Source organism: Mastacembelus armatus, chromosome 19 (assembly GCF_900324485.2).
Source record: "Mastacembelus armatus chromosome 19, fMasArm1.2, whole genome shotgun sequence".
Lineage (NCBI taxonomy): Eukaryota > Metazoa > Chordata > Actinopteri > Synbranchiformes > Mastacembelidae > Mastacembelus > Mastacembelus armatus.
This window is the reverse complement of record NC_046651.1, coordinates 1,923,519-1,945,148: the sequence shown is the minus strand read 5'-3', so window position 1 is coordinate 1,945,148 and position 21,630 is coordinate 1,923,519. Positions and strand designations below refer to the sequence as shown.

General features: G+C 41.3%; 1 protein-coding gene across 2 annotated transcripts in view; it reads left to right on the top strand.

Annotated features, from left to right (window-relative positions):
• Positions 1–20,533, top strand: part of fasn (fatty acid synthase) — a 34,629-nt gene extending 14,096 nt beyond the window's left edge. Inside the window, exons 13-41 of one of the 2 annotated variants that reach the window (XM_026314868.1) lie at positions 64–267; positions 995–1,110; positions 1,284–1,459; positions 1,549–1,740; positions 1,891–1,971; positions 3,324–3,509; positions 3,723–3,902; positions 4,009–4,209; positions 4,376–4,692; positions 4,814–5,215; positions 8,366–8,530; positions 8,704–8,819; positions 9,002–9,156; positions 9,555–9,758; positions 9,880–10,030; positions 10,401–10,579; positions 10,758–10,877; positions 11,070–11,192; positions 11,598–11,821; positions 12,075–12,276; positions 12,415–12,566; positions 13,840–13,931; positions 14,031–14,425; positions 14,863–15,054; positions 15,311–15,538; positions 15,638–15,849; positions 16,041–16,139; positions 16,908–17,159; positions 17,790–20,533. In XM_026314868.1, the coding sequence (XP_026170653.1) occupies positions 64–267; positions 995–1,110; positions 1,284–1,459; positions 1,549–1,740; positions 1,891–1,971; positions 3,324–3,509; positions 3,723–3,902; positions 4,009–4,209; positions 4,376–4,692; positions 4,814–5,215; positions 8,366–8,530; positions 8,704–8,819; positions 9,002–9,156; positions 9,555–9,758; positions 9,880–10,030; positions 10,401–10,579; positions 10,758–10,877; positions 11,070–11,192; positions 11,598–11,821; positions 12,075–12,276; positions 12,415–12,566; positions 13,840–13,931; positions 14,031–14,425; positions 14,863–15,054; positions 15,311–15,538; positions 15,638–15,849; positions 16,041–16,139; positions 16,908–17,159; positions 17,790–17,927 (5,454 nt within the window). In that variant the 3' untranslated portion in view covers positions 17,928–20,533. The remainder of the gene's footprint in view (positions 1–63; positions 268–994; positions 1,111–1,283; positions 1,460–1,548; positions 1,741–1,890; positions 1,972–3,323; positions 3,510–3,722; positions 3,903–4,008; positions 4,210–4,375; positions 4,693–4,813; positions 5,216–8,365; positions 8,531–8,703; positions 8,820–9,001; positions 9,157–9,554; positions 9,759–9,879; positions 10,031–10,400; positions 10,580–10,757; positions 10,878–11,069; positions 11,193–11,597; positions 11,822–12,074; positions 12,277–12,414; positions 12,567–13,839; positions 13,932–14,030; positions 14,426–14,862; positions 15,055–15,310; positions 15,539–15,637; positions 15,850–16,040; positions 16,140–16,907; positions 17,160–17,789) is intronic. The other variant, XM_026314867.2, reaches the window with a different exon arrangement.
• The last annotated feature ends 1,097 nt before the right edge of the window (positions 20,534–21,630 follow it).

Sequence of the window (21,630 nt, the reverse complement as noted above, 5' to 3'; positions counted from 1 at the left end):
GAATTTATATGTATGTATTTCAATATTAGTAAATGACATAAAATCAAGTCATCTTGTGTCTAGGTGATCAAGGAACCACAGCAACGCTCATCACGCTGGGTGAGCACCAGCATCCCTCAGTCTGAGTGGGATTCTCCTCTGGCTCTGTACAGCTCAGCTGACTATCATGTCAACAACCTGGTGAGCCCTGTGCTGTTCCAGGAGGGCCTTAGTCTGGTTCCTGAAAATGCTGTGGTGGTGGAGATAGCCCCGCATGCTCTACTACAGGTATGCACTTTCAGGAATGACAAAAAAAGTTAAACCAGGATTAATAACCCTGCTACCTCAGAGCAAGGTTTGGAGGATATATATTCCTGATGTGACTTAGCTGGAAGAATGATCCCAAAGACACATGCAACCTTACTGTTTTGCAACACATACAGCATAACTGATTACCCCATGGCCAGCATAAGAGACATAGAAGTAATAACCAGTGCTGTTAATTTATCTCCTAATAATGAAGCCCACTAATATTAAACACAGAAATTGTTTTGGTTTTTTTGCAATCTCATCTTGTACAACTCCAGGAAGAAATGTTCTTCACTTATGATTCTTTTCTGCTGCTCTTTGCTGGAGGTGTTTTGTTGTGCTGCCTTGTCCTGCTTTAACACTCCAAAAGTGTTCTATTGGATTTAGGTTAGTGGACTAGGTCATCATTTTTTGTGTTTAAGATTATTATTATGTTGGAAAATTACTTTCCTACCATTTATTTTGGAATGAGACTTACCTTTTCATTCAGTATGTGGATATTTTGCATTTGAAGACCACCATTTAGAAAGCTGGTTCACAGGTTTTCATATAACCTGTTACAAAATGCACCAGTTAGGACTGTCAGTCAACTCTCCTGAGAGGTAGTTGGCTAACAATTTCAACTTCCGGTCACTATGAGCCTTAGTGGCAGCAATTAAAACTCACTCTGCATGGCCTCTATTTTTGATACCTATTTTCTGCACAGGCCATCCTGAAGCGCAGCCTGAAGCACACATGTTCCATCCTCCCCTTGATGAAGAGAGGCCACACCAACAATCTTGAGTTCTTCCTCTCAAACCTTGGGAAAATGTACATGAATGGGTCAGTGAACACTTTACTCTGTCTGCATTTTGTGAGTTTTGTGTGTCTGTCCAGTTTGGGGGGATGTGTCATTCTGGGTGGACTTAGCAACAATGCCTGCTCACCACTTGTCTTTGAGAACTGGTGGATGTAACTTGCAAATATTAGAATATTTTTTTCACGTACCTTTTCAGCATCAGTGTGGATAGCAACGGCCTCTGCCCAGCTGTGAAGTACCCTGTGCCGGTTGGCACCCCTCTGATCTCTCCTTTGGTGCACTGGGATCATGCCCAGAGCTGGGATGTCCCCAAAGCTGAGGATTTTTCCTCTGGCTCTGGAGGATCTGCTTCTGCCACCATCTATAACATTGGTAAGAAATGTCAGTTCAGATTTTGCCCTCTTGAAACAGTGTTCTTTCATTGTATTTTATTTTCATTTGGTGTCTTTGACTCGCAACAGACATAAACCCAGATTCCGCAGACCATTATCTCCTTGGACACTGCATTGACGGGCGAGTCCTGTACCCAGCGACGGGTTACCTGGTGTTGGCCTGGCGTACCTTGGTGAGAAGTACGGGGATTGTTATGGAAAACACGCCTGTAACTTTTGAAGACATCACCATTCATAGAGCCACCATCCTTCCAAAGACTGGTGAGAGCAGAGTAGCAGGAGTGTCTGCCCAGTGGGTGGGGCATTTGGAAACACTTTGATGGTGATAGAATGAGTTAATTGGCTTTCTGCTCCATGCTCATCTATTTTTTGCCTCTCTCTCTTCTCTATCCTCCTTTGTGTTCCTCACAGGCTCTGTCCAGCTGGAGGTGAATCTTATGCCTTCCACCAACCGGTTTGAGGTTTCAGAGAATGGAAACTTGGCTGTCAGTGGTAGGTAGTTTTTGTACCTACTGCGTTTGATGAGTTTGAATAGTTCGCTGTCTTTATGGCAGCTTGTTGTTGGTCATTGAAGTTATTTAAAACATGTCTAAATGAAAGTGAGTCGAGTAACATTTAACCACTCCTCTACGATTACCCAGCAACAAGCTTCTTCAGATATTTTCCACTAAAGGTCTCACCGTTAGCGTGCCATGTTGTGCTGTGAAGCCCAGTTGGCTAATTAGTTTACCTCATTAATTGAGATAACCTCAAGAATATTGACAGTGCTTCCAGCTGGTGACAGCGCACCTCTTGCCTTCATCTTCCACCCTTTCTTCAGCTTGTGTGTACATACGTATTATGAGACAGCCCATTTAGGGCAAAAGTCAATAAATATTATTACTGTTTTGGACCTTATATTACTCATTAGTGAAAAAATGTGTGTGTGTGTGTGTGTGTGTGTGTGTGTGTGTGTGTGTGTGTGTGTGTGTGTGTGTGTGTGTGTGTGTGTGTGTGTGTGTATATATATATATATATATATACACCTCACTAAGCATGTTTCCGTTTCTCTGTGCAGGAGTATATTTGACAGCCCAGCATCCCGGTATCAATCATTGCTATACTGAGGTGCAGCTATTATTAGCACCTGAGTTTGACTTATTGTTGGTCTGACCGTGTTTTATAGTACAATCAATATTTTCATTCAATTTCTGACCGTTCTGTCCTATATTAAACGTGGCATACTTGCACAGTAGAGTCATTGACTTAGATATGTTTTATGACACATTGGCATTTCATTGAGAGAATTTAGATTTTATATATTTGAAATATCAGGATCCTGTATCAGTTTTGTTAATGTCAGTTTGAGTGCCACTGTTGGAGGAAAGTCTGCGCAGGATTTAAACAGACACTTATGAACTGCTGAACATCAGCATGAACAGAATGCTAAAATAGCATTTCAAACAATAGCAGCAGTTCACCTGGAAAATGTTCATGAAAGACACATAACAAGCACTCTGGTCACATCATGTACTGCTGTTTGCTATAAGTAAAATTGGTGGATGACTTTATTTTTGTACTGTTTTTTTTTTTATTTTTTTAATATATATACACACCTGAATTTCCCTTAATTTATATTATGTAGCTCTGCAGATCCTTTGCTTTTGTCAGTGTGTGGTTAGCACTTTAATGAAGCTGTAATTCTGGGAGCAAATATGTGATTTAGTTGCCAATAGCACTTAATCAAAAATATGTCTGGAGAAGAAGCACAAGAGCGGGGCAATTAGTAAGTTCAACTGCAACAACAGAAATAATGAAAATCTGAAAATCTCTGCTTCTTCTCCTTTTCCACATGTGATTTTCAGGTAAGGTGAGCATTTTGGAGGATACAGCACTCGATTCATATCGTAGTCAGATACGTCAGCAAGCTGCCAGCAGTGGTGCTGATCACAAAATGAAGCTTACAGCACATGACATCTACAAAGAGCTGCGACTGCGTGGCTATGACTATGGGAAGACCTTCCAAGGCATACTGGAGTCTAACAATGAAGGTAAGGGTCTGTTCATGTGTATATTGTTTGAGTTCTCTTTGAAGTTTGTGTCATTAATATTATTAAATATTAATAATGATGGAGCACAGAAGACGGGCATAAAGAGACTATTTAAAAAACAATATGGTACCACAGTACTGCGTTCATGTTTTTCTCTGTATCACCCAGATCTAAGGTGCACTGTTGTATTTTACGTTGTTTTGCTGTTTCCAGGAGACAGTGGGAAGCTGGAATGGACAGAGAACTGGGTGACATTTCTGGACACCATGCTGCAGATGATTGTGGTCGGGCTGTCAGGTCGTAGTCTGCGTTTGCCAACCAGAATCCGCTCTGTGCATATTGATCCAACGGTCCATCTAGAGAAAGTCTGCGAGTATACTTATGGAAAGCGAGGTCTGTGTTGTTGTTCTGTTTGAAGTAAATTTTCTATTATCTCCATCTGTACACAAAACCTGCACACAATCCTATTTTCCTGAGCTATTCTGTTTCATTCCTCTAGCTGTGGATGTCCATGTAAACCGCTGCCTTGACAACATTGTTGCTGGTGGAGTCCAGATCTGTGGGCTGCACGCCACGGTGGCCCCACGTCGGCAGCAGCAGAGTCCCCCCACCCTGGAGGAGTATGTGTTTGTGCCCTATGTGGAGACTGAGTGCCTGACAGCCAATGGGACACTTGCAGAGCAGCTGAGGCTCTGCAAAGGTAAACCAATGAACCCTGTTTTTTTTTTGTTTTTTTTTTTTTAACTTCGGCTCACACTTCTTTTTGAATCATACTTAAATTTCAAGACATTAACATTTAATATTTTGTTTAAATTATAGTAATGAGCATACAACTGCTGTTGGTGACCATGACCATCTCCATCCAGGTTTAATCTACAGACTGCAGCAAAGGTTGGCCTCCCATGGTGTCAAGCTGTTCATCCCCGGACTACAAGGGGAGTCAGACAGGCCCCTTCCCAGCCCTGAGCCCTCTGAGCCTGGCCTGGTGCGGTTGCTGGCTCTGCTCTGCAGCCTGGAGCTGAATGGGAACCTTCGCTCTGAGCTGGAGCAGATGGTGGAGAAGGAGAGGGTGTGTCTGCTGCAGGACAGCCTGCTACAGGGCCTGCTAGACAACCCGGCCCTCAGACACTGTCTGGACATCACCATAGAAAACAGCACGCCTGGCAAGATCAAAGTACTGGAGGTAAGACTGAGAACCAGATAATAATCCAAAAGACAAACTGGGGCAGAATGGCTGATTTATGCTTCAGTCTGAGAACATATACATTTGCCACCTCTCTCTTAACCTCTCTATCCCCTGTAAGGCTCTCTCCAATGATGGCCAGCTCTTTTCTCGTGTGGTACCCCTCCTCAACATTCAGCCCATGCTGCGTGTGGACTACACTGCCACGGCAACTAGCGTGGATCTTCTGACCCCTCATCAGGCCAGCCTGGAAGAACTGGCAGTTACTTTAGCCCAGTGGGACCCCCTGATGGGCCCAGCTCCTGGGGGCATGTTAGGAGGTGCAGACCTGGTGGTGTGCAACCATGCCTGGGGCCCTCTAGGGACGGACCCTGAACTGCTGCTCGCAAATCTCTCTTCTGGAGCCAAACAAGGAGGGTTTGTTCTCCTCCACACCCTGCTAAAGGGAGAGACTCTGGGGGAAACAGTCACCTTCCTCTCCACCACTGCTCAGATCCACAGTCAGCAAGGACTGCTCACACAGGTTAGTAGAGACAGTGCTCAAATGATTCAATATTAACCCTTGTACATCCACTAAAATAAACTGCTGTAAAATTATATCAGATAAATATTTTTTTCAACTTTTTTTTTGCATAACTCTATTAATTAACTTTAGTTCTGATCAAAACTACAAAATGTTAAAAAAAATTCCAAGGTTTTAAATGCCAGTTTCATAAGTGATGTCACGGATTTGGGGAAAATAAACACACAAAATGACTTATTTTCAATATAAAAAGTGATTGTGGACTGGATATTTTTTTACCCCTATCACAGTCTGTGTCAAAGATTAGTAACAACACTGATTTTGATGTATTGTTAGTTTTTGCGCAACATCAGATTTTAATTTTTTGGATGTTTCTGCCCCATTGACTACCATTATAACAAATCCACTTACCTTGTTTTTGTTTAGTCTGTACTCCTCCCCATCAAAAGGCAACAGGTGCATAAATACACTTACTTTCTTTTTGTTTACTCAATGTAGAAGCTTTGTAGTTCTGAGAGCTGAGATACATATTCTGATTTCCTCAGACACCTCAGGGTCAACATGCAAAGTTCTCTCACACACACACACACACACACACACACACACTATAATATGCTGATATAGTCCATACAAAAGCCAGAAACTAAGCTTTCTATGCACAGGCCTATGTAAAGGGTTAATGGTGCGACTTTGTTGTCCAAAGTAAAAATCACAAAATTTACCTCTTCTCAACAGGTGAAACCACCAACCATCAAGAATGCATGATTATATAGTGTCATGGCTGTGCAGTCAAAAATGTCATTATAATGGTAATCAGTAAATTAAAATCCAATGCTGCACAAAAACTAACAATGCATCAAAATGATCACATATAACACAAATGACATCACATATAAACTTAGCATTTAAAGGGTTAAGGCTTTTTCTGCATCTTATAGACATCACAGTGATAGAATAAAAATAGTTCTCCAGTTTGATAGGAACATTAAGATGAATACATATGGAGGGGGTGGGGCAATGAAATGAAAAAAATGCACAAGTCCTATGTTTGTTTGTTTTTTTTTTTTTTTTTTGTAGTATTTTTTTTGTTTTTTTTTTTTTTTTTTTTTTTCTTCTTACAATGTGCACTGGCTCAAGTAGAGTAGTGTACACTAGAGAGAAACTGTTGGCCCTGTCAAAGATTGGACATGGAGTAACTCATCCAATCTCGACTATGCTGAGGAGACAGTTTCGTGGATGTAGAGCCGGGGCTAAGCTAAAGGCTAAGAGGAACAACAGAAGGTGGAGATTCAAGCCTTTTCTGCCCTCTGTGCTCATGGGGAATATTAACTCACTGCATAACAAGTCTGACGAGCTGGAGGCGCTTGTGAGTGATTGAGTTGATCTCAGTTGGTTTCTGCCCATACTATGTGCCAATGGGAGTTTACATACAGTTGGCATTGTTGTTTACATTCCACCGAAGTCGGCGCCTGCAACGGTGTGTGGCGTCATCCATGATGCCGTTGCTAGGATACAGACCCAGCACCCCGTTACATTCATTGCAATTACAGGGGATTTCAATCACATCTCTCTGTCCTCCTGCCTGACTGACTTTGTACAGTATGTGGACTATCCAACACGTGGCGAAAGGATGTTAGATATGTTCTGTGCTATCTCATCCACCACTGGGTAGATCTGATCACAACATGGTCTATCTTCAGCCCACATATAGACCTTGTGTGCAGAAGCTTCCTGTTACCACCAGGTCTTTCAGGAAATGGTCACTAAGGGCAAGGGATTCATTGAGAGACTGCTTTGAGTGCACAAACTTGGATGTACTGCTGGAGGATCAGGAAATGGACACCAACTCGGATGGGAGAGTCAACATCATCACTGAATACATTAATTTCTGTAGAGACACCGTACTCCCAGTTAGTACAGTACAGTGCTATCCTAACAATAAACCATGGATCACCAGTGACGTTAAAGACCTCCTGAACCAGAAGAAGAGGGCTTTCTAGGACAGGGATAAGAAGAAGCTGAGGAGTATACAATGGGAGCTCAAAAAGACACTGAGGCGAGCTAAGGTGGAGTACAAGAAAAAGTTGGAAAAACAGCTGGAGAACAATAATATCAGGGAGGTGTGGAGAGGGGTAAGGACCATCACCAGCTACAAACTGAACAACTCTCAGTCTTTGGATGGTGATGTGGATAGACAATATGGAAAAAGTCGGCTGGAAAAAGTCCCGGTGCTGTGGAAGACTTCTTATATACCGGTGCCCAAAACAGGGTGGCACCTAGTGGAGGCCTTCACTGACTGGAGCAAAAAGAACTATCTTCTCCTGAACACCTAAGAACTGTGGTGGAGCAGCAGATATGGAGGAAGCTGCTTTCTATATTGAACAATAATGAACACCCCCTACATGATATACTGACTAAACAGTAGCAGCTGCAGTGGGAGGCTCATCTCACTGTGCTGCATAACTGAGAGGTTGAGAAGATCCTTTGTCCCCACAGCTATTAGACTGTTTAATAGTAATTGTTGATATGTTATGTTATTGACTGGGTGCCTTTATCTATTTATTATATTATAGTAAAATTTCTGTTTTTTAATAAATTAATTGCTGCTGGACAATCTGAATTTCCCCAATCGGGAGATGAATAAAGTATCCATCTATGATGGTTTATCTAGCTATAGAAATGTTTGGTACACTGTGTTTTCCTTTTTATATCCTGTTGCCTTATTTTGTTAGTTGTTGTTAATGACTAGAAAATTAGCATTATGTATATGGGAACAGCAGCATACTCACAACAATGTCACTGTTGCAAACACTTTGCTCCTATGGATCCTTCTGCTATGTGATTCCTGCAGGTTGATTTATATAATAATCACAGGTCAGAATTCTGAAAACAGCTGTACACCACAAAGCAAGCATCAGGAAACAAAATCATTTATTTTTGCAAATCCCAGATTACATGCTGCACAATTTTTGTTTGAAATTCAGGTTATTGTTTGAGGTTCAGAGAGGTTTGTCTTTGTGTAGCTCTGTCAAATAAAACCTTATTTTTGGTTAAGTAGCTAATCAGTAACATGCTCTAGGAGTTTCTAACATCACATTAGTTATAGTTGTGAGAGGTAATGTTTTAATATAATCTCCCTCTTCTCACCAGGCTGAGTGGGAGAAGGTGTTCTCCAAGGCCTCCCTCAGACTGGTGGCTGTCAGGAAGTCTTTTTATGGCTCGGCTATCTTTCTTTGTCGCTGTCGGTCTCCAGGCAAACAGCCCATTTTCTTACCTGTGGACAGCACTGACTACAAGTGGGTGGAAACACTCAAGGTGGGTTCTGTATCCTCCTGCATGTCTGCATGTCCAACAGTGTTCTAAAATAGTGGAAATTAGTTTGTATATGCTTAGACTAAACTACTGTATGTCAGAATATGGTTTTCTTGTGGCTGCAGTTATCATTTACAGAGGTGACATTAGTCTAACTGTGTGGATCTGTGGGGCAGGTGATGATGATGGAGTCATCAGACAGTCCAGTGTGGTTGACTGCTTCTCAGGCCAACTGTGGTATTGTGGGGATGGTCAACTGTCTACGGCAGGAGCCAGGTGGTGACCGAATACGGTATGACGTGCTCTACCAAACATTTAGTAATGTCGTCACAGTACCACAAACTGTAACTGAAATCTGTCAGTTTGCTTCCTGTATCTAGGTATTATCTCATTGTAGATATTAATCCAACATAATTGTATGTATATGTTTTTTTTTTTTAATGTGCTTTTTCCGGTTTCTCTGTCCTTCACCAGCTGTGCGTTTGTGTCCAATCTAAACGAGTCTTCAGCAGCACCGAGCCTCCAGCTGGCCCATAAGTCTATGCAGTCAGTGCTGGAGAGGGATCTGGTTATGAATGTGTTCAGAGACGGACACTGGGGCGTCTTCAGACACCAACTCATCAGTCATGGTACCGCACTATTAAAAAATTGCTTATTCTGGTTCCACTTGTTTGAAATGGTTCTGATACTGTTAACTGTCCATCAAAACCATTATATTCTGGTTAGTCTGAGCCAGACTACCTCAGCTCCTCCTCTCTTTTATTCCTGCCTACACTGTATGCAATACTATCCATCATAACCACTTGTTAGCTTTGGAGAACCAAATGTTATAACAGATCCAGTGCATTCTCATTACCTAGACCTCTAGGGTCAAAAGGGTTAAATATATCTTAAAATAACACTTGTTTTAGGAAGAGCATGTGTTATCTGGATTGGTTTTACTGTGTATACCTTCTTTTGAGAATATCAGATGTGCCCATGTCTTCAACTTCTGTTGAAGGATTTTTCTGTGTTTTCTGATTGTCAGATCTAAATAAAGAGTTGACACAGCATGCCTATGTCAATGTGCTGACCAGAGGTGACCTGTCTTCTCTGTGTTGGATCGCCTCCCCACTCCGCCACTTTGTGGCCAGCAACCCTAATGTTCAACTTTGTCAGGTCTATTACAGCTCACTCAACTTCAGAGATATAATGCTGGCCACTGGCAAACTGCCACCAGATGCTATTCCAGGTATGTGTAGAAGACTGTTGTTATAGCTGACTACACAAATACAATAAAAGCTGTCAAACTGCACAGCCGGCATCCACAACACTAACTCCTTACTAACTGCTGTTTATTTTTTATGGTGTAGGAGACTTAGCTCTGCAGCAGTGCATGTTAGGTATGGAGTTTTCTGGTCGTGACCCGAACGGCCGGCGTGTGATGGGACTGCTACCTGCTAAAGGCTTGGCAACATGTGTAGATGCTGACCAACGGTTCCTCTGGGATGTTCCCTCCAGCTGGTGAGGGTCATTATTTAAATATGATGTATGTGTCTGTCTATTGATTGTACATGTTACAATCAGGAACCAGTTCATTAGTGTTCAGTCAATGTAGTTTTACTATATATGTACTAGTATAAGCTTGAGATCTGATTTGGAACCCATCCTCATGCTGTCAGAGAAGGTAGATGCAGCATGAAGGTGAAGGTCAGGTGCTGACCCGTTGGATGTTTGTCATCCAAAGCTCAGATCCCCCCCCCCTCATGCTGTCTCAACCCTACACTAAGATTTGCGTAAATTTACACAGCCATGTGGTGTTTGGTATACAAAATTTAGAGAACCATTGTGAACTGGATAGAATTTGACTACTTCATATACTGTTTGCCTGCAGGACACTGGAGCAGGCAGCCTCAGTGCCAGTGGTCTATGCCACAGCCTACTACTCTCTGGTGGTGCGAGGCAGGCTTCGCCCTGGAGAGACTGTTCTCATCCACTCAGGGTCAGGGGGGGTCGGCCAGGCTGCCATTGCCATAGCACTCAGCAAGAAGTGCAAAATCTTTACTACTGTTGGTTGGTATTTAACACTTCCACACGTGCTGGCATTGTGACAAAATTGATTCCTATTAACTTTTTTCACTGTTATTCACCGTTTCATGTGAAAATACATTTCTGCAACGTATGTCACAAGTATCGTCTGAAGACTGTAAAAATCTTTCTAACGCAACCTTGTTGCACGGTGCATCACTAGGCTCACCAGAGAAGCGGGCCTACCTGCAGGAGAGGTTCCCGCAGCTTACAGCAGAGTCCTTTGCTAACTCCAGAGACACCTCTTTTGAGCAGCATATCTTGCTCTACACACAGGGCAGAGGTTAGTCATCAGTACATACATGAAATACACTACACGTAATGTGGTATGCATATATACATACAGTAAATAAGAGTTTTTAGTGAGAAACATTTGTGTTTATTGAACAAGCAGCTGCTCAGTTAAACTTTCAGGTTACAGTACCAGTGTGCACACTATACCTGTAGTACATGTAGTGTTCTGTATGTGTTTCAGGTGTGGATGTGGTGCTGAACTCACTGGCTGAGGAGAAGCTGCAGGCTAGTATTCGTTGCCTTGCAAGACATGGACGATTCCTGGAGATTGGCAAATATGACCTGTCCAACAACTCTCCACTGGGTCAGTTGGAAGCCTCAGTTCAATAAATACATAAATGCATATATTCTATTCTATATCTCCTGATGATACAGTAAATTGTTGTTGTACTAACTGAAATAGAGAAGGTGTTAGTAGAGTTCTTACCAATAAATTGATAAGAGTTGAAAGCATCAGCCAACAGGTGTGAGTCATGCCAGCTTTCAATTTCCTTTCTCTGCTTTTATTACTGTTAGTTTTGTGGATTAGTCATTTTGAAAGAAGACATGGTTTCATGTCTGCATTGCTGTATTTACAATGAGACCGCTAATAAATCTAGACTTGATTGACAAAGGGTGAGGTGACTCCAGGTTTTCTCAACAGGCGATGTACACATTTAGGGCTTGGTCAACCCGGGTCAGCAATGTCGTCATGTTCTGATCTCTCCAGGTATGGCTCTTTTCCTGAAGAATGTGGCATTCCACGGCATCCTGCTGGATGCTCTCTTTGAAGAGGGCAACATGGAGTGGGAGGAAGTGTCCCAGCTGTTGAAGGAAGGCATTATGGAAGGTGTTGTTCAGCCTCTAAAGACCACAGTGTTTGAGAGGGACCAAGTGGAGGAAGCATTCAGATACATGGCTCAGGGCAAGCACATCGGCAAAGTCCTCCTGCAGGTTAGTTGTCTCTGACCTTCAGCCTTTGATATTAATGTGTTCATCATGCAGCAACCTGTCATGAACACAGAAAGGTAGTTTCTGCCAAAAAATTTGTACATTAAATGAGAAATAATTCATCCTGGAAATTAAAAAAACTAAAAATTTGTGTTTTTACACTTTCCTTAGTTTGATATAAATATTATCTGATTATGACTGCACATAACTACACAACACTGGTACATATCCTCTTGCCTGTCTTCTCTCTATCCAGGTCTGTTGTGAGGAGAAGGGTCTAGTAGACCATAGTACTTCCCCTTTGCCTCTTCCAGCTATCTGCCGCACCTTCTGCCGCGCCTCCCACTCCTACATCATTACTGGAGGACTGGGGGGCTTTGGTCTGGAGCTCGCTCAGTGGCTGATGGAGAGAGGAGCCCGAAAACTGGTGCTGACTTCCAGATCGGGCATCAGGAATGGTAATGCACAAGCTAAGGCGGTGCTCACTTATACTTAAATTCAAATGCTGTTAATTATGCGTAATTCTGGTATGTCTATATAAAGGGCAAACGGTGCTGCTTGGCACTAATCTAAGTTTACATCCTAACTGCTGCTAGGTTACCAGGCAAAGCGGGTGCGTGAATGGCAAAGTCAAAATGTGCAGGTGCTGGTATCAACCAATGATGTGAGCACGCTGGAGGGAACAGAGCGACTCATCGCAGAGGCCTGTGCACTGGGCCCTGTAGGCGGTGTCTTCCATCTAGCCATGGTAACACACCTCAGCACTTCTCCACCAACTATGTCTGTGTTTTACACTGTCAGTACTATTTTAAAATCATCTAAAACTCTGTCATTCAACTTGAACAAACATGAACATGCGTACACCTTCAGCATTCTGAGCTCAGAGCTCTTTTATTGTAATACCAGCTGCGCAGCTATTGGAATACTTGTCCACTAAATATAGATTTATTTACTTTGAACACCATACTCTCCAACTGTAATCACTGCAGCTCAGGTAATTAAATATAGACAGAGGTGGTTGTTTGACAAAATACATGTATATATGAAAAACTCTAAGGATTAGCAACACTTTGTTGACATGTGTTTCCTGCTTAACTGGACATTGATCAGTTTCTCTTAAAAAAGGATTAAGACATCTCAGAAAAAGCTTCTGGTAATAGAAAGTGAAGTGAGAAATGCAAATTTTGAGTATAAAACCTCTGACCACAGCCAGTGATGGTCTGGAATCCACCTTAATACTATTTGCCAATTTACAAAACGTGGTTAAATAGCCTCTCCTAAAATAATGTGAAAGTCTTCTTAAGAATGGCCTGGATGCTGACTGTCTGTAGCGCGACTATGCATCTATTGCACAGGTTTAGTACAATCTTAAAAAAGACTGGCAACACACTGAGTTGGGTTCCAGGAAGCCAGCTGATTGTGGTCCAGCTGTGGGCTTGCCTTTTCACCACTTTCTAGCACCACTCCCAGTGGTGCAGCCTAAAACTGTACAATGTACAATGCACTGTACACCCTGGTGTGAGAAGGACTCTTTAATACATTCAAATTGCACAGGACTCGTGTAGCTTTCACATACCTGGATTTTGCACATTACCTTATTTATTTTTTTATATATATACATTTTGTGGAGACTGATGGAAGGTGTAAATTTTTCCATCGGCATAAATAAAGTATCTATCCTAACCTATCCTATCCAAATAGTAAAGTCAACCAAGGATTTTTTTTTTTTTTATCCATTATGCCAATTTCTCATTAGTGACCCTACTTGGGATCATTCATTTTGCTGTTAATGTTTATTATTTATGTGTCTAAATTATTTAGTTATTGTAGTTTTGCATAACAAAGGACAATTTGACACTATAGTTCTTTGTGGTCATTATTTTTGTAGCAGTACTGTATATCGCATTTATACTCTGTTTAGTCTGACCTCCCTGCCCTGGTGTTACTTCACTGCTGTTCCGTTTATAATTGCTGTGGTTCTGATTTAATTTTATCTCCATTGTTTGGTATGTGATTGTCAGGTGCTGAAAGATGGCATGTTGGAGAATCTGACTCCTCAACTCTTTTTTGATGTTAACAAACCTAAATATGATGGCACTGTAAACCTTGACATGTAAGACACACTCAGTTATCCTTCTGGTTAAATAAGGGAGTTTTAGGAATGCTAATATCTATTTTTATTCTTAATGCACTTATTTCCATCTCCTTCCAGAGTGACACGAAAATTGTGTCCAGACCTCAGCTACTTCGTGACCTTCTCCTCAGTCAGCTGTGGCCGTGGCAATGCTGGCCAGAGTAACTATGGCTATGCGAACTCAGCCATGGAACGTGTGTGTGAAAAACGCTGCTCTGATGGCCTACCTGGCCTGGCAGTCCAGTGGGGTGCCATTGGTGATGTGGGTGTGGTGCTGGAAACCATGGGTGACAATGATACAGTGATCGGTGGCACTCTGCCTCAGCGCATCACATCCTGTATGGAGGTGCTCGATCGTTTCCTGTGCCAGCGGAGGCCAGTGATGTCTAGCTTTGTACTGGCCGAGAGAACGGTCATAAAGAGTGAAGCAGGAAGCCAGAGAGACTTGGTGGATGCTGTAGCTCACATTCTGGGTAAGAGCCAAACTAATCAAAATCACCAAGCCAATGCCATGTGCTGTCACTGTGTAGCACAATTAAAAGTGTTATTCATCTGGTGGGAGAGACAGCTGTTTGTGTTAGTCAACTTCAGGTTACATTATAAGCTGTTTCTGAACATTTTACCCCAAGTAAATGTTCAATCATTATAAATTGATGTTGGAATGTGGTGTCTAAAACACTCTATGAGGCACACTTAAAAGTGATTCATAAATTTGATTGTGAAAGAAAAAACATGGAATTTTGAAAAAGTGAAAATGATCCTAACAGTGCCTTAAATACATTTTTAGATGGTTTATTTGTTTACATCAGTGCTTGTTACACCAGAGAGAGATCTGCTGCTTTTTTGTTTTATAAACTAAACCAGATCAGGCCCAAACTCCCAGAACTTTCACTGTCTCCTTCACCCTCAGGTGTGCGGGATGTGAACAGCCTGAACGCAGATGCCTCGTTGGCTGATCTGGGCCTAGACTCCTTGATGGGTGTGGAGGTTCGCCAGACTCTGGAGCGCGACTATGATATCATCATGGCCATGAGAGACGTTCGCCAGCTGACAATCAATAAGCTGCGAGAGCTAGCCACTAGCAAGCCAGGAGGATCAAATGGTATTATTAAAAATAAGCATAAATTAATAAAACATATACTAAAACATATGTAAAGCCAGTACTAAGAGGTTTTATTGAAGTCCTGCTCTTTACAGCATATGGCTTTTTTCATCTGTTGGGTTTATTGTTACATTTTGTATGTACAAAATGCATAAATACCGTTATATTAAGAATACCACAGGATGTGTTGAATTTTAACGACACCCAAAACAAAAATAATGTAAGTTTTGTGTCTTTGCTTCCTCTGACTATACAGACTCTCAGCAGAGTACACATAAGACAAATGGCATTCACGCTTTGTTGGACTCTGATCTGACCCAGCTATTAGTCAACCCCAACAGTCCCACTGTAACGCCACTCAACAAGGTTCAGAACCAGGAGAGGCCATTGTTCCTGGTCCATCCCATTGAGGGCTCCATCAGTGCCTTTAAGACACTCACCTCCAAACTGAGTGTCCCATGCTATGGGCTGCAGTGCACAAAAGGTATTTTGTGCCTACAAGCATGCTCATTTAGGCTTGTATAAGGTTAAAACTTAGGTTAAGGCTATGAACCACACTTATAATAGTCTATCTTCTCCCCAGCTGCTCCTCTGGACAGCATCCAGTCCCTGGCAGCCTACTATGTGAGCTGCATCAGACAGGTTCAGCCGGAAGGGCCATATCGAATCGCTGGCTACTCCTTTGGTGCCTGTGTGGCATTTGAAATGTCCTCTCAGCTGCAGACCCAGAATCAGCCTGTGGAGTACCTCTTTCTGTTTGATGGATCACACTCCTATGTGGCAGCCTACACACAGGTTAGAGAAGTGACTCAATGGTCAGTGCATCCACAATATTGATTTGTTTATTTATTTGAAATTTTGTTTAAGATTCACAGTTCCAGTCAGTTTTGAATGGTCAAGTCAAGAAATAAAATATGTACATTTAATGATGTTGATTAGTAATTCTGTGTTACTTATGTCAATGCAACTCTGAATTTCTTTTGCAGAGCTACAGAGCCAAGCTGACACCAGGAAAAGAGTCTGAGGCAGAAACTGAAGCCTTGTGTGCCTTCATCCAGCAGTTTACTGGCATCGAATACAACAAGGTATACAGTGTCTGATAGTCACACACACTTACAAATGGCACTTACCAAAGATTTTCCACTAGTTATGACAGTGAAATGCCTCCAGGGGCTTGCATAACATCAGAAACTTGCACTTTTAGCACACTGAATTTTCCAACTGTGAATATTCTGCAGGTTTTACATAAACTTAGTCCCAATGGATGGAGCAGGCCGAGTGTGGAAATAGCCACCACAAGTCATGAATTTAAAGCCAATGTAATGTTACTTCTAACCTAAAATTAAAAGAACAGTTTGAATCCAAAACTAGTTCCTAGTTAGTTCCAACTACTAATTTAAAAAAAATGATAACAATTATGATTAAAAACTTCCATGTACTTAATGCCCTATGGTCAGGGGTCACCAAACCTGGTCCTCCAGCACTACTGTCTTGTTTTCCAGATATCCCTGCCATACCCACTGCTGATCAACTGGTGTGTTCAGCCAAACAGAAACTGGAAGGGCAGGGATAGTTGGAAAAACCTGCAGGACAGTAGTGCTCGAGGACCAGCCCCCTATGTTATGTTTTCAATTAATATTTTTTGGCCATGTAAGCAAAGAGCTGTAATGTATTTGTTGTAACCAAATACTATTTCACTATCAGGTTTTGACTGTTTCAGTCAGCTGTACTATGTGCTAGTTCTTAGGGGTTTTATTAGTTTAAATCAGTTGACCCTGTCCTGTGGACTGGTCTATCACTGCAAGAAAATTCCTGTAGTTTGTTGCTTCTAATTGGCCCATTGCACTCTGCAGCTTCTGGAGACTCTTCTACCACTGTCAGACCTGGAGGCCCGTGTCAATGTGGCAGTGGACCTGATCACCACCAGCCACAAGAACATCAGCCGAGACCTGCTGCAATTTGCAGGCACTACCTTCTACTACAAGCTAAAGGCTGCTGATGGCTATGTGCCTGCAACAAAATACCATGGCAATGTGACCCTACTGCGTGCCAAAACCAGCAGCGAGTATGAACAGAATCTTGGAGCTGACTACAAGCTCAGTGAGGTAATGTACAGAAGTGCACCCACGCACATTTGCACAAGTTTCAATATGTCTTTTAGTGAAGTATTAATGCCTTGAAATGGTAGTTCAAGGTCCAAACCACTTCATCAATACCCAGAACAGAACTGTTCACATTAACATGGGCCAGGAGTCCAAACAGAGCAAACTCAGTTTCCTGATGAAGATCATGAAATTTGATTGAAAGTAATTGTAAAAGCTGGTTAGTGGACATAGTTAAGACTATTTTTTCAAACCAACACATTTTAGTTTCGCCCCTTTTGCACTTGCCTCATTTCATATGACAGAAATCATAAAATATGCATGAGGGAAAACAAATGAACTTTTGAAGCTATATGTCTATTTCCCTAAGTGAAGAAATTACAATGATGGATTTTCCAATTTTACAGTTCCTTAGATAATTTGACTGTTAAGGCCTCTTGGTATTTGTGTTTTCTCTGTTTTTTTTTTTGTTTGTTTTGTTTTTTTATCAAAATGAAATGATTTTTTTTTTTCATCATTGCTGCACAGGTGCTGATCTTAATTTTTCTTTATGTATGAGCTTGGTAAGCAACCAACACATGTATTGTGAGTTTGTGGAAGTAACAGTATCCTCACTGGTGTGTCCTTCTTCAGGTATGTGATGGCAAGGTGTCGGTTCACATCATCGAGGGGGACCATCGTACCTTCCTGGAAGGAGAGGGGGTGGACTCCATTAGCAGCATCATCCACAGCTCGCTGGCTGAGCCACGGGTCACGGCAAGGGAGGGCTAGAGATGCCCAGTCCAACCAAACCCTCCACCGACACTCTTAATTCCACAGCATTCCCAAAATAGGTCTCAGTTTAGGATGTGTAGGTTTAGCTTTTTTTTTTTAAAGGAAGTATAAACCCGAAAATCACCTTGTTTATGATCTGTGCCATTTTGCACTAATACCCCTAATGCCCCTTACTCCTCCTCATCACACCTTTTCAAACCTCACTGGTTTGAGGAGCACTCAGCTGGTATGCTCCTGTTGGCTAAATAAAATAAGCTGTCAGTTGTACTGTACAGGTGAAATGTTCTGATGATGTTTCGCTCGGCCTTTTTTGGGTTTCAGAAGGAATATCATTTTAAGCAGTTTGTAAAGAGTACTTAAGTCTGCTACTGCATAGAGTGAGAACTGCAATCAGTAGCAGCTGATCAAATAAAGTAAAGCATCTATTTGCCTTAAGTAAAACCTTTTAACTATTTACAGGGGCTACTTTTGTAGCACAATTCAATGGTATTAGGTATACAAAACTAATATTAAATAACAAAATTAGTCAAACCTTTGAATCTAACACAAAATAATTAACTGCTTAAAATTGGTCATAAACTGGGCAGTATTTCTAGAGTGACCGAGCAATATAAAAGAGCAAATGTAGGTAACAACTGACAGGCTTTGATGGCACCACACATTACATAGACTCAAACTCAATTCCCTGTAGCCAGCAGCAGGTGTGTGTGTGTGTTAGCAAGCAGTTATAGAAATAACCAAACTGTATCTATGTAGTCTATGTTAAGTTGTGTGCAGTCTGCTCGCCATATGTGGTCCAGCTGCTAAATCACCTGCTCAGGTGAAAGCAGTGATGTACAGAAACTACTGAGCCAACTTTGCCAGCCCAGGGAATCCATGTTTTTCCCTCTAAGAATAAATGGCTTTTAGAACCAGAGAAGGTGTGACATCACTCAAAGCAATTCAAATATAATAAAATGCTTATTTACTATTTACACAGGGAGACAGCTGCAGCCCTGTTTTCTGCTGCAGCTAGTAGTATAAAACATAATCTAACCTAGCATAGCATGATTGCTGGGTCTGTACATGTAGCAGTGATGAGTGAATTGATACCAAGTCAGCAACCTTTTAACCTCTGTCATGTTTATGCTACTCTGGCCTGTCTGGCTGCTAACAGCTATTTCGTAATACTACACTAATGCATGTCTATGAAGCAGGAGTCACACAGGAAGGCTATTCTGCTTTAAATGCTCTTTCTGTACATGTGTATGGCCTTTGCCCAGTGATACCCCACAGTGATGCTCATGGCTATGTGTACATAAACCTGTTAAACTGCCATGGTAAAATTACATCTGACACTATTGCAAAACTGGACCAGTTATTACAGGTAACATGAATATTTGGGAGTTTTTTTTAATTTATTTTGTCAAGTAGAAATTTGCTTACCTATGTGTAATGGCACTTTTTTCATATTTTTATGCCTGGAAGCAAAGCAGAAACTGATTGTATTGTTATTCATATCAACTGAGCCAAACCAAAGCTCACTGAAATTATGGAAAGCCTTTAAAACCTTGCAGTCAGTGTGGTGCAGCTGCAAATAGTCTCTCAACCAAAGGTGTTGTCTCATTGCTTAAAAAGTCAGAGTAATACAGTTGGTTGGACTCATTCAAAAACCTCTAAACGATACTGACCTTATATAATGGGCAGTTCTGACAGTTTTTTTTTTTCACATATTGGAAGTATACTTCTGAAACCCCTCTGTGTCCTGATACCAAAATATAAGAATGCATATTTGTGTCGAACTGGAGGTTTTAAGATGAGTAAATTGGCTGATGGACAGTATTAGCTTCAATGCAATGTTGTGGCTTTTGCATTTCATTACAGCTGGCAAATACCATTTGTAAGCAATGTTTCATTAACCATGCTAACCAATAGTTCTTACCTTTATCCTGCAGTACTTCAAAATTACTGAAATGAAATGTTGTCATTGAGAGACAGATTACCTGTAACCTGACTCATAAGTAGCTGTTGATGAAATAAGATCACACAGACAGACAATGGAGATTCCTGACCAGGTGAAAAGTGTCACTTCAGACCAATTTTTTTCCAGTTGAGTTTATTGCTTGCAAAGAAATGATGAGAACACAAGGTGAATGTTGTAATTGGTGAGTTAACAGGGTTTTAATAAATGCATACTACTGAATAGATTTGGTAGGTAAATGTTGCATGTTTTTACAAATTAGCTTTAGGTTGTAAATGAATAATAAGGCCCCTACTGTATGTGGATATAAGTGATCTGAAAGGCAGGAGCCTGAACAATAGGGGGTTCTGTTTGTCTTGGGATCTTTGCTGAGAGGCTGTATCGTCCCAGAGCTGTCTCTGACTCCCATGAGCTCACATGGCTTTGTAACCCCCAGTAAGCAGGCCAGTCCCACAGTACAACATCCAGCCTGACCACTGAGGCCTCTGGTTTGGTCTGTGAAGGGTCAGCAACTGGAGACAAATGTGTTGACTGACTGCAGTGTGAAGGAGAAGGAAGGGACAGTGTATGATCCTCTCTTATAGTGTAATATTGCCACTGTGTGTTGTTATGACTAATAAAGACCTTTCACTAATTACTTTGACACTTTTGTGCTTTTTTTTCCTTAATGCAACATGTAATAAATTCATAATTTTTCATAGCTTTAACTAAACCACAATAACATAGACCAGTTTACCATAGGATTTAGGAGATTATAATATATTAGTATGGCTGGAATCCTTTTAAAATACTTAAGGGTAGAAGATAGATGGTTGTAGACTACACATCACCACATCAACAGCTCCCCTATGGACATTGTCAGGAGCACCAAATACATTGGTGTCCACTTGGCAGAACCAGCATTCATCATTCAGCTCTGTGTACTGCTTGGCACTGTTATCACAGTTTTATGGTTATGTTGTGCCATTGTACTGAATGTCGTCTCCTATCCATTTGCACTTTACGTAGTCCTGTGTATGGGTCTGTTGTCTTAGCTAGTCTGTGTTCTATGTAGCACCTCAGTCCTGGAGGAACGTTGTTTCATTTCACTGTGTACTCAAATTGCATATGGTTGGAATGACAATAAAAACCATTTGACTTGACTTGACTTCAAAATATAAACTCAACTTTGAAGTACACAAGTGCTGCCATGTATCAGATCAGATAAATGTGCCACAAACTATAGGTCACTGCATGTCAAAATGACATGACTAATGAATCAGGGGAGAAAGTTTGTTGAAGAAGTGACTGTCCGTAAATGTCACTGAAATGCTGTTGAAACAGTGTTTATATGCAACTTCTACATTTGAGAAACTAACTTTATGAAAGAAATTTTGCCTTTTTTTTTTTTTTGGTAATATAACTCATTTTATTTTCAGTTCACCAGCCTTTATTGGCATCAGGGAGGATTCAGCACCAAAGCAGCTCCCCTTCACTTAACCTAGAGCAGCACTTTCAACTAGCCCTATTCTGTGGTTGGGCAAACAATAAAATAAAGTATTGGTTTATCTGTATGGATTATGATATCAAAATTTAATCACAAGAACTGTGTAGAGGTTTGTAGAACAGTGCTTGTGAACGTAAAATCTGAGTTCACTTTTTTAGTTCTGTTAAGAATGTCCCATTTAATTTAATTTAATTTCAATTTATTTCATCGTATTTTGTTTTATTTTTTTGTGTGAAGATTTGAACAGTGGGGAG